A 13,078-nucleotide genomic window follows, 5' to 3' on the forward strand; every position below is an offset into this window, starting at 1 on the left:
GATGAGAAGCAGGTGTTTTGAGGGAGATCTGAGAGGTAACTTTTAAGTTCATATCTGGAATATGCTGACTGGAGCAGTGCTTATTTATTCTGTCTGTATGCTTAATTTGAAGTAGCTAATGGGATTGCCCTCTCAAGTTCTCCTGATCTAATGAGGAACAGTTCAAGTAAAGACAGCCCTTCATGTAAGCAATTTTCTTCTGTAACCATGATCAGATTTTAACATGTTTCCTCAACTGTGGTTCTCAGAAACAGTCACATTACTTCAGTTGTGGCTGAAGCAATGTGTTCACAAGATTCACCATGACTTCTCTTCCCCTGTACTCCCTTCCCTTCCCAATACTTCTGCTTATAAAGTCTGAACTGCTATTTTTGAAAACGGCTCTCATGTTTATAAAGCCTTCAATCTGGAATGCTATTTTTGAAAACTGTTCTCCATCTGCCTCGATAATCCATGCAAATATACCCCAGCTCTCTCTGTCCCTGTGCATTCTGAATTTTGAAAATATGTGGAAATAGTCAATTCCACAATATTACATCTCAGCTACAGAGTACTCCTCCCCCTCCCCCCCCCACCCCAGCAGTTCAGGTCAAGGAAATTCACCCTTGCAGAACTCACAAATCACTAACAAAAATTTGAAGCACAGAATAACAATTTGCCCTCATGGTAATTATGTGAGAAAAAAAATAACTGGGGACATATGGTGAAAGAAAAACAAGGTAACATGAATTTTTGCCAGAGAGGTAGAGTTTTCTAGGAAAGCAACCCCTCCATAATGCAGAGGTGTACTATACAACTTTTGGGTCCAGGCCAGTTATATTGGTACACTATCTCCCACTTTGTATAATACCCAGTCCAGAAAGGGGAGGAGGAAGAGATGGGACCGTGTTTCCCCCATCCTGGGTATGAGAGGGAAATGAACTTACCTGCTTACATTGCTACCTTCAGTAGCAATGGCTGCTGCGAGATTCCTCGTACTCTTTGAAAGACAATGACTGAGGAAACACATCAGCTGGTTTCTCAACAGGCACCAAAAACATTAGATTTTATTTAAAGTATAAAGGATGTTTTGTAATTTTGCTGTTACCATAACATGCCCAATATGATTATTTTTTTTACAGTTTTTGCTATTACTGTTCCACTATTTTTTTGACTGCCTTGTACATAACTTAGCCATGAGTGTTTGGTTCTGATGGTCTTAACCCTTCAGCTTACATCATCTCTCCACATACTTCCTAGTTAATTACTCCACAGTTCCTGCACTACATTTTTTTGTCTTATTTCCATCCACTTCACCAGCTAGTCTAGATCTCGAGAGATTTTAAATGCTCCTCACAGTTTGTATGTTTTAAAATTTTGTGCTATCTGCAAAATTGGAAATTATGCCCTGTGCACCCAGACCTAAGTCACTAACATATAAGAAAACTAGTGGTAGTTGCAACCTCAAACATCCCACTAGGCACTTCACTAGTCCTCATGAGGCTCTCCGGTGGTCAGGGCTGACCATGGATGTTGTGTCCTAGTTGCCTTCATGATACACAAGCCAGGGAAATACGATATGGAGAGCAGCCCCCCATGCAGCTGATGAATCCAAAGCAACGGCAGAGATCAATACAGTTTGGCACCTGCAGCGTCACAGGAGTTGCCAGTCAGTGATGAATTCAACGTAGGACTGCCTTGGAGACTCCAGTCCTCTCACACACTGCCACATCTATAGATGTATTAAAAACTAGCCCTTTCTTTCCCTATTCAATCCAGAATGTGTTCTATCCCTCTGTTATTTGCTTCATTTGACCCAGCTCATTCCCCATTAAACAGCCATGCCTCACTTCTTGTTGAAATGGAGAAGCACTGGTTTCCCAGAAGCACCACGAAACATCTTCCCTCATTAGAATATTAGGAAAATTAAATCCCCCCACATACCATCATTTCTTCAATGGCATAATCAAGATCCCGGGAATATCACTAACAGCACTGTAACACAACTTCACCACAAGCTATTAATTACTAACCCTGCCCTAGTCTATGATCTGCTAAATAGTTTAACAGACTATGCAAGTTTATCATGCAACAACACAAATAAAATGTACTATTGAAGCAAGGTAAAAAAAAATGAGAACTATCTTATAGAATGGTCCCTGCTACTTCTAAACCTTATAATTTTCTCTAGAACTGAGTCATCTGAATCCTAAAACTGCTGTGTCCCAGTCATCCGCCAAATCTTTTGGGAGATTTTAACCAACACACATAAAAGTTGCTGGTGAATGCAGCAGGCCAGGCAGCATCTCTAGGAAGAGGTACAGTCGACGTTTCGGGCCGAGACCCTTCATCAGGACTAAAAAAAAATCCAGCATCTGCAGATTTCCTCGTGTTTGGGAGATTTTAACGTTGTGAAAAGCCGTATATAAACGAAACTGCCTTTAAAGTACACATATTTTAGATTTCCATGGTTTTCATTGTGGAATTGGGTGAGCATGGTCATCAATCGGAAATGTTTTAGCTTGTTCCTCACTGCAGATTCTGTATTCTAATTTTATGTACATAAAAGGTGTGAACAATCAACAGTTCACAGAGCAGTCTTCACCAGTCAAGACGGTAGCAATTCCGCTACTGCATTTAGCTCTTGGCAACAGAGAATGCTGAAACAAAAAAAAACAGGAATCACTGATTCTGTCATCGGTTTGAGATCTGAGGCCGCAATGAGGCCAAGTTCCAAGCCCAAAACATTTACAAATATCCTTCAGAATCTACATAGGTGGCTGTCCACGGTGCATGTTTTAGCTCCTGGACCTCTCTCTCTGGGACACACTTCCCGAGCGGTAACTATGAGAGTATTCACACAGGTTCCCTCCCCTCTGTGCAATGGTGGGACGGAGGGCTCGAACCACCTCCCCTCAGCTCTGGACCTCCGAGGCCGCCGGCCCTCACAGCCCCGTGTGCGTGTGTGTGCAAGCTCAGGGAGTTTGATTTCGCAGAAACACCGCCTGCTGAAAATCTTTTCTTTTTTAAAATAATAGATGCAAGTGGAGGTGGGGAGACAGAAGCAGATCGGCCCTTCCCTTCCTCAGAACGATCCTTCCTCTCACTTCCGACCCGAGACGGCCTTCGCAAGAAAAATCTCCTCTCCCTCCGCGCCGCAGGGCCGTTTCTTCCATATTAGGAGATAGCGGAAGCGGCCCGCGCCGCGCGGGGGGTTCTGGGGCCGGCGGCTGGAGGCACTTCCGGGGCGGATTCCGGCAGCGGGGGAGCGACTCCTCGGTGACGGTGAGAGACTCGGCTTCGGCGGCGCTCGGTGCTATTTGCTCAAAAGTCTATTTAAGCAGGATCTGTGGGGTTCTCCGCCGCCGCTCGGCGTGCTGGGGGTATTATTCAGGGGGTGGGGTGGGCGTATGCGTGTGTGTATAAATGTTTTGATTTCTTCCCCCTGCCTCCCTCAGGTGAGGAGGTGCGAGCAGCAGAGGACTGAGGAGGTGCCCGAGTTTCTATTGTGGAGGGAAAAGGAGGGTGGGGGGCAGAAGGAGCTTCTGTGCTCAAGCATTAAACTTGTCTGCAAAAGAATCGCTGCTTGTTTGACTTCCTGTTTGTGTATAGGGCGGGTCCGCCAGGAGGCTTTGTACTTGTATGGTACATCTCTCACGGAGGACTAGTCTTCCTAAAAAGTGCATATGGTTGTTCAGGGGATTTGTAGCTCAGAGGTCAAGGCTGGATACTTCTTGACAAGTATTGCAGAGATCTCAGTGATCTCTGGTGACGGCAGAAGCAAAACATCCAACTGAGCCGCGAAACAGAATGAAAAATCGGCTTTGATTCAATGAACTTAAAGATGCAGCTAATTTACCAGGAAGTTCGCCTTTTGGATTTGAAAACTTCTGAGCGTCAGTGATCTTGGTCGGCCATCTAAACCTGTTAGATGTATTAAGAGAATCGTGGACTTAGAATGAAGTGTCAGAACCAGCGCTGGAGGTTTGTAAGTTGATTAAGTCCCAAAGAATCCTGAGTTTGGAAAGGGGTGCCTGTACAGCAGGGGTTCCCAATCCTTGTTACACCATGGAACCTTCCCTTTAACCGAGGGATCAGTAGACCCCAGGTTGGGAACCACTGTGCTAGGTGCTTTGGTTATCATCTTCCAGAATTCTACAAGTTTTGGTGTCCTTGTGGTTTGGAGGATGAGGGATAAAATGGAGAATTTCCAGGCTGTCAGCAAAAGGAAAATTGCTAGAATCTACAGGATGAAATGTGATAGCAGAGAATCTTGAAAAGCTAACATAAGTTTTTGAGAAGAAGATCTTGTTTGATTAATCTGCTGGAATACTTTGAGGACATAACCCGTATTGGGTTTTTTTTTGTTACATGTACCAAGAAACAGTGAAAAGCTTGTCTTTCATATTGTTCATACAGATCCAACCATCACATAGTGCACTGAGGTAGAACAATGCACTATAAAGTTTCAAAGCTGCAGGGAAAGAAGTGTGGAGCGGGTAACGATACGTAAGGTGGGTGGGATGTGAGGTCAAGGGGCCATCTTATCTTACAAGAGGTCTAAGAGCAGGATAGAAGCTGTCCTTGAGCCTGATGGTAGATGCTTTTGTATCTTTTAGAGGGCAGAAGAGAAAATTTTCTGGGTGGGCAGGATCTTTGATTACGTTGACTGCTTTACAGGGGCAGCGAGGTTTAGACAGTCCGTATAGGGGAGGCTCTCTTCCGTGATTTGCTGAGCTATGCACAGATCTGGAGTTTCTTGTGGTCACGTGTGAGCAGCTGCCATCCCAAACCATAATGCATCCTAATAGAATGCTTCCTATAGTGCATCGATAAAAATTGGTAAAGGTCGACTGGGACATGCCAAATTTCTTTAGTCTCCCCTCCCTCAGTGGCAGGAGTGATACCCCTTTCTCCCTTGTTAGCGTGAGAAAGAGCCTGTAGGACGTTAAACTGTTGGGATGGACTGGAGATCGTGGTCTCTTTGGGGCTTTGCTATTGCTTGCATGGGCGGTGGTGGGGGGGGTTGATGCTTTTGCTGAGGGAGGAGGGGAAAGATTGATACTTTGCTGCCGCTTGTGTGTGGGAGGGGCTTCTGGGTGCTAAAGTTTTTCTGTCATTCATTCTTCGGGGTTTTCTTCTGTTTCGTGGATGTCTGTGAAGAGTAAGAATTTCAGGTTGTATACTGTGTACATCCTCTGATGTTAAGTGAAATCACTGACAGTGGAGGCATGGGTGAGATTAACTTGGCTGGACCAGGACAGGCTTTTCATGATGCTTACTGTTAGGAGCTTCTAGCTCTCAACATCAGTGATGCATACTGGAGCAAGAGGGCAATCATTAGATTTGATAAATTTGCACATCAGGAGAGGTGATCAACCATGTTCGAACACTTGGCACTGGGGGAAATGTACTGATGTGAGTTGAAAATTGGTTATTGGATAGAAAACAGGAACAAAGATATCTCATCAAAATGTACAAAATTCTTAAAAGGATTTAATGCAAGAGGGATGTGGAGGAATAAAAAAATGTATTGTGGATTTTGAACCTTTGGGCATTCTCTTCTGAGGACTGTGGAGACCCGGTCATTGAGTTGATTCAAAACTGCTATTTCTTGTGGTCTGCTTCAGTGTTTTTTTTATTTCTTTACCTCAATTAACAAAAGCCTAATTAATGATTTGAAGGGAATACAAAAGCATTTGTTGATTAAGAGTACATTTAGCTGCATTTAGGATAGCAACAAAGTAATAAGGGGTTAAAATTCCTATTCCTTATATTAGTCATGATTAGCATCTTTGCATGCTTGTCTTAACTGGCCACTGTTGGAAATTGACCAACTAGGGCTGAACCGTTGGTTTATTTTTTTTTAATAGTATATTATAAATAAGTGGTTTCCCAAGATGTTTTCCTTTTTTTAAATTTTTAATCAAAATTTAAGTTGCTTTCTGTTTTGGTGATTTGGGTGTTGGGGATGTTCAGTGGGTTTTAAGTCATTAAGTTTTGACAAATAAACTTCTTATTTTATTCCTTTTCTGTTTCTTTAAACCTGATTCAGAATGTATTGATTTTAGAGGAGCTTTCTTATTTGAACTTGGGATTGTGTTGTTGGTTCGACCATCATTTATTCTTGAATGAGCTCTTTCAGCCAGTGGTACAGTTAGAGTGGGATTGACGGTTGTCAAAGAAGTCCGCAGCGAATCACCTTCCTGAGCCAGTCTCTGTGGTGAAGGTATTACCACAGTGCCGTTGGAAAACAGGTGATTTGAACTCTACAGCAGGGAAGCATTCCCAGGTCTGCGTGGTGTGCAACTCTGAAGCAAACATGGTGTTGCTGTGCAGTTGAAACCTTGTCCTCAGCAAATGAGGTTGTGAGTTTGGGTTTTATGCAAAAAAAAATTTTAACAAATTTTTAAAAGGATTGGGAAACCAAACACTTATTCGTGTCATTGTGCCATTTTGCATGTCTGCTATTCAATTAACAAAGTCTTCCTGATGAGGTGGTCATAACTAAGTAATGTTTTGCTCCTCAAGTAAGTTGTAAATACTGGCTGTTGAGTGGTCAAACTCCTCTTCATCATCTGGGTTACATCTTTTTTTAGCTTGTGGCTGGATGATGCTAAATGCTATTTTTAAGAGAGGGAAAGAAATATAGCTTTAGATCCAATATTACTTTGTTGTTTTTTCCTTTTATCTAGGTAAGATAATGGAATATTGGTGCAATTCTGTAAATCATGTCTACAAATCATAAGACAACTTGCTCAATAAATTGAGTGAATACGTAGTTCTTTTTCCAAAAATAGCAAAAAGATCCGAGAACAGAAGCCACACTACTTAAGTATTGGTTGTGAATAGACATATGGCAGACAGGAAATGCTTGTGTTGCAAAATTTATGACTAAAAGCTGTTCATTATACTTTGGAATTTTTCTCTTAAATGTAGCTGGGAATATGTAATTACTTGTTCCAAGGAAGAATACTTTTAATGGTTGAATCATCACAGAAACTTAGGTGAAATGTTCATGTTCAGTCTGCAAGTGCCCTATAAATAAACCTTTTTTTCCATTGGGTCATAAAACAAGTTTGGCTAATGTCCTTATTGACACACCATTTTCTAAAGTGTTGGGTAACATGCAGAACTTCCCTCTGCATCTAAGCAGATGCGGAAGCTGGTAGATTGGAGAAGTGCATTTTCATCCTGTAGAAGTGTTTGACTTTAAATTGGCAGTCTAGGTGATAAAAATTCATGACAGTTGTTATTTTAAGAACATGAATTACACATCACTGCAGTTACAGGATGCACATAATTTTCCTGTCCTCTCTTAACTGAAGTTTGTTTGACCATGATTGGTAAGTGGCTGTGTTCTGAAATGTTAGCTTTCTTTTTCACAGATGTGGGTGCTTTCCCATTTTCACTTGTTTTTATTTCTGATTTCAAACATCTTGCAGTTTGATTTGATTTTCAGTGCAGAGATTTGAGAACTGAAGATGAATGCCAATTATATTTAGAAGATACTGTCCCAGACCAATAAATAGCAATGTTTTCTGAATGCCAGTGAAATACAGCTCAGGAGTGTGTGTAATAATAAATTACTCCAGTGAATTAGATAATATTTATCTGAACACTACTGTATTTAAAAAGAAAATGGGCATCTTGCATTGTCACTCTTTTCCTGGGAGCCTGCTGGCACATTGTTGCCTTGTACTTGATTTGTACTTCAAAATATACTTGATTGTAAAGCAGTTTATGATGTACTGAAATTGTGAAGGCTCTTTTTCACATTATCATGTTTATGTAGTTTTGCCAATATGTGACTCATCAGCTTTCGGCCTCAACCCCACCCCTGCACAACCCTCTTTTGCAGAGTTTCTCCAGCAAATTGATCAGCCAGTTTGAGGTCCCAACCTGAGCCCCTTAGTCTAAACCGTGCACGTCTGTAGAAGTATCAGGAATTCAGTTAGCGCCAGTCTCTTGGTTTGGAAAATGTGAATCGGCTGTGGATGCCTCTGATGACTGTATAAGAGTATATGGGCCTCTGTGGCAAAGGCCCATATTTAAGTACACAATAACTTCCTGAGGTACAGGAATGCATACTTGCCCAAGGGTCAATGTGTGTTTTTAGAATGTGTATCTTCCCGGTTCATAGAACTTTATGTTGGTTATACAAGCATACACACAAACGCGTGAATTAGGAGAAAGTATGCAACTCGATTCTCAAACTTGCTCCTCTATTATCATGGCTAATCAGATTGAAGCATTAGCACAATATTCCAGTCTACCTGTTGTAATATTACGACATTTTGTTTATGAAGAACCTGTCTACCCTTAAAAATATTCGGAGCCCTTTTCCACTAGTCTTTGCAAATAAGAGTTCCAGAACCTATAGAGAAACACGTCATCTGTTAAAGTGAGCGACCACAATTCTAGATGCTTCTGCAAAAGGAAACAGCCTCTCCACACAAATCTTGTCGGCTGCCTCAGAATCTTCTACACTCCAACAGATCCAATGCTAGCCTATCTAACCTCTCTCTCCTCAGAATGTAGCCTGCCAATTCCAGTATTGGTTTCTGAACTGCTTTCAACGCATTAAATAAAACAACAGTACTCTTTGCGAGGTCTTGCCAAAGCATTACACAACCAAAACATAGTCTGCTTTTGTATTTAAGTGCCCTTGCCATTAATAGTAGTATTTCAGCGTTCCGAATAAATGAATCTGCGCCTTTACCTTTTGCAAATCACACTGGATAGGTAAGGCCCTGTACATCATCTAAATAATATTTTTTAGCTTTTTGTACCAAAATTGAAATTTCATCTTTTCCTGCACTATACTCTATTTGATATAGCTACTGCATTTACTTAATCTGCCCATGTAGGTTTCTAGCCTTAGTGCATCCTGTTATAAATAGGATGTGATTTTGAGCAACCATGGCTTCAGTACCTCCATACAAGTTTTATAAATTGTAAAAAAAAAGAGACCCGACATTAGTCCCTGTGGCACAACATTTGTTGGTCTTGCCACTCAAAATAAGATTTGTTTGCCTTTTTTTCCTGATAACCAGCCAGTACTCCATTTACACCGGTCTGTAGCATTCAATGGTATGCAGAATTACTTTCTACTTTAATGTTTAATGTGGTATGCTTTCAAAGGCATTTTGGAAATTGGAAGTATTTGGTAGTCTCAGTGTTTCCCTTTACTTCAAACAGCACAGGGATGCTTGTGTGTCAGTTAGGGGTCCACTATGAGGTAGACTTAAAAAACCCATATCTGTTCAGTGCATCTTGTTTTGAATCATTCGTTCATTCATTTACAGTTGTGGCATTAGTTTCAGTTATTTGAAATGAGAGATTTGTTCATTCATTTACAGTTGTGGCATTAGTTTCAGTTATTTGAAATGAGAGATTTGTTCATTCATTTACAGTTGTGGCATTAGTTTCAGTTATTTGAAATGAGAGATTTGTTCATTCATTTACAGTTGTGGCATTAGTTTCAGTTATTTGAGATGAGAGACAGTTTTTGACTTGAAAGCTCACTGGTATCGAGTCCATTCTTAAGTGAGCCATTTCCTGTAATGTGTACTTTGTGCTGATTAGGGTTTATTGGTTGTTACACTGGTCTTTGAACAGTAATCCTAAAAAGTTGAAGTTGATCGCTCTCAAAATGGATTACACTTAGATTAGATTATGAGGACACGCAGTCCTCTTTTATTGTCATTTAGTAATGCATGCATTAAGAAATGATACAATGTTTCTCCGATATGATATCACAGAAACACAAGACAAACCAAGACTCAAAAAACTGACAAAACCCACAAAATTATGACGTAGTTGCAACAGTGCAAAGCAATACCATAATTTGATGAAGGACAGACCATGGGCACGGTAAAAAAAAGTCTCAAAGTCTCTCGAAAGTCCCATCATCTCACGCAGACGGTAGAAGGAAGAAACTCTCTTCCTGCCATGAGCTTCCAGCGCCGCAAACTTGCCGATGCAGCACCCTGGAAGCACCCAACCACAGCCGACTCTTGAGTCCATCTGAAAACTTCGAGCCTCTGACACCGAGCACCATCTCTGCCAAGCACTTCGACCCCGGCCCTGGCAACAGGCAATAGGCAAAGCCAAGGATTTGGGGCCTTCCCCTCCAGAGATTCTCGATCGCACAGTAGCAGCGGCAGCGAAGTGGACATTTCAGAAGTTTCTCCAGATGTTCCTCCGTGCTTTTCACAGCTATCTCCATCAAATCAGAATTGTGCACGGCATCCTACTTCACAAATATGATATCATTTTGGAGCGACCGCGCACGCTGCGTTGCGCCATCATCTTCTCCTCTCCTCCGTTTATCACTTCCTACTAATAACCACATAGTTTCCAGTATCTGAAAAATTTTCCCTTGTTTATACGTTGTTTTAATTGCTGTGTTTATGTTCATTGACTAAAATGGTACAAAGTATGATGTTTTCTCTGTTAAACAATTATTCTGTAATGGAAATGTTTTGAGGGAACTCTGAGGTTGGAGCTTCACTTGTAGAAAGCTTCTGGTAGGAATCCAAGTCTCACAAGTGTTAAAAGTGATATTAATTTAGTCCTTTGGGAGGCAGCATGAACCCAGGGGAGCAATTTAATAGGAAGTGTCTAGAGGGAACCCTGTACAGGTTTTCTCCAGGCTGCAGCAGGTTTTGTTCCTTTGAACTGTGCTTAATCAGTTTACTAAAACACAGCACAAATGTAGTGCCCAGACAGCAGAAGATGCCTGCAACAGATGACAAATCCATGCCTTTCTCCCAAATGTTCATTCATACGTACAGGTGTTCATTACTCGGCAAGGACCTGTAACCTAGTCTCTTGCCCATAACTCACCCCCTAATCTTTTGCCACACTGAGGACATTTTATAGTCACCAGTTAAGATATCAGCATATCTTTAAGATGTGAGAGAAAACTAGAGCACCCGGAGAAAACCCGTAATGAAGGAGAGAGTTTGTCACTCTGCACAGGTGTCATGGGTCACTAGAACTGTGAGGCAGTGGCGCTAACTGTTACATCACTGTCTTCCTTTTACGTGATTAAATTTCAAAGCCAAGTAGCCAGATCCTACATATTTGAGTGATGGATAATTGTTTTTTGATTTTTGAAATAAGTGTAGGTGTGAGATCAATAAGTTTGCAGATGACGCCACAATTGGAGGTGTAGTGGATAGTGCAGAATGATGTTTAAAGTTACAGAGAATCTAGATCGTGCGGGAAAGTGTACAAGGGAATGGCTGATGGAGTTTAACTTGGACGGTGCAAATTGGTGTGCTTTGGGAAGTTAAAGCAGGACAGGATGTGCACGGCTGGGCGAGGAAGTGTTGATGAGCATTGAGATCTTTGGAGTATAAGTTCCCAAAATGTGCTAACAGAAGGGGGTGAGGTGAGGCCCTGCCACTCAAGGACTTGGGCTGTATATTTTTTGTGTCTGTTTTTCTGTTATCATAACCATATGCGTTATGTGCAGTGTGCTGTTGGTAATTTACTTTGCACCTTGGCCCTGGAGGGACGGTGTTTTGTGTGGCTGTGTTCATGTATGGTTGAATTATTATTAAACTTGAAAAGAGCATGTGATAATGACCTTCAGCTGAGGCGATGAGTAGTGGCTTTGCCACAAATCATTAGACTGTACTTGAAGTATTTTTTGTCATTCTGGCTGCTGTGTGATAGAAAGGATGTGATTAAACCAGAGGGAGTGGAAAACATTCACAGTTACATTGCTGGATCAGACAGCTTGAGTTATAAGTAAAGAATGGACAGGCTGGGACTGTTTTCTCTGCAGCATAAGAGCTTGAAGAGTGACTCAGATCTTTGCCTATGTTTTTCTACTTGAAAGATGCAACTTTCGATCAAACTCCGGGATATGCAACACTTAGGCTTATTCCTGAGAGAGATTTTTATGTGGCTTTGATACTAAAATATCTAAAGGAGGCTGGAAAATGTACCTCATCAAAAATTGCCTCAATAAACTTTGGAACATGGTTTCTGTATAAACTAGTACATTAGTGAAAATAAAGGGACACCTGGCCTGCAGTGTTTCATATGTTAGTAATGTGTAGGGTGTACATCTTTGTGTCATTTATTTGGGGGGGGGAGAGAGAGGGAATATCAGCTGTACAACAATTGTATAAATTGAAATGTTATACCTCACGGTGGATGAGAAAAGCATAACATTTGAATAAGCAATGTGTGTGTATTTTAAATAACATTTGCTTACTGCATTGTTGAACTTGTTGATCCTTCCTTTCAGGTTTGAACAATGGCAAATATGGAAGCTCTTGTACAAAGGCTGGAGAAAGCTGTGCTGCGGTTGGAGACAATAGGGTCATCTGCTGGAAGTGAAGTTGGTTTTTCTGATGGTAATGGAAAAACCAGTTGTTTGAACATTATAAAGGATTAAGTTCTTGCCTGCACTTTATTCTGCCCCATTGAATGATCTGTGTTAATATCTAAATCCACTTTATGGATGCTTTGAGATTGTTGGATTATCTGACTATCGCCGGATCACTCATAGCTGATCCATTTCCCTTTCAACCCCATTCTCCCGCCTTCTCTCCGTAACCTTACACACCCTGACTAATCAAGAACCTTAAATGCACCTAATGACTTGGCCTCCATGGTCGCCTGAAGCAACAAGTTCCCCAGATTCACCACCGTCTGGCTGAAAAAATTCCTCCTCATCTCCATTTTAAATGGATGCCCCTCTATTCTGAGGCTGTGCCATCTGGTTTTAGATTCCCCCACCATAGAAAACATCTCCACATTCCCTCTATCTCGGCCTTTCAACATTGGATAGATTTCAATGAGACTCCCTCTCATTCTTCTAAATTTGAGCAGGTAAAGGCTCAGAGCCATCAATTGCTCTCTTCATGCGATCAGCCTTTCATTCTCGTGAATCTGCTCTGAACCCACTCCTATGTCAGTGTGTTCCTTCTTAAATAAGGGGCCCAAAACTGCTCTCAGTACTCCCAACTGAGGCCTCACAGTGTCTGATAAAGCCTTAGCATTACATCCTGCTTTTATATTCTAGTCCCTTCAAAGGGAATGCTAACATTGCACTTGCCTTCTCACCACCAAATCA

The 13,078-nt window shown here is 41.5% G+C and overlaps 1 protein-coding gene across 1 annotated transcript in view; it reads left to right on the forward strand.

Annotated features, from left to right (window-relative positions):
• Positions 1-3,181: 3,181 nt before the first annotated feature.
• cap1 (CAP, adenylate cyclase-associated protein 1 (yeast)) overlaps positions 3,182-13,078 on the forward strand; it is a 42,934-nt gene continuing 33,037 nt past the window's right edge. The window contains exons 1-2 of the mRNA XM_072247282.1: positions 3,182-3,264; positions 12,248-12,356. Coding sequence (XP_072103383.1) covers positions 12,257-12,356 — 100 coding nt within the window. The 5' untranslated portion in view covers positions 3,182-3,264; positions 12,248-12,256. The remainder of the gene's footprint in view (positions 3,265-12,247; positions 12,357-13,078) is intronic.

This window comes from Mobula birostris, chromosome 30 (assembly GCF_030028105.1).
Source record: "Mobula birostris isolate sMobBir1 chromosome 30, sMobBir1.hap1, whole genome shotgun sequence".
NCBI lineage: Eukaryota > Metazoa > Chordata > Chondrichthyes > Myliobatiformes > Myliobatidae > Mobula > Mobula birostris.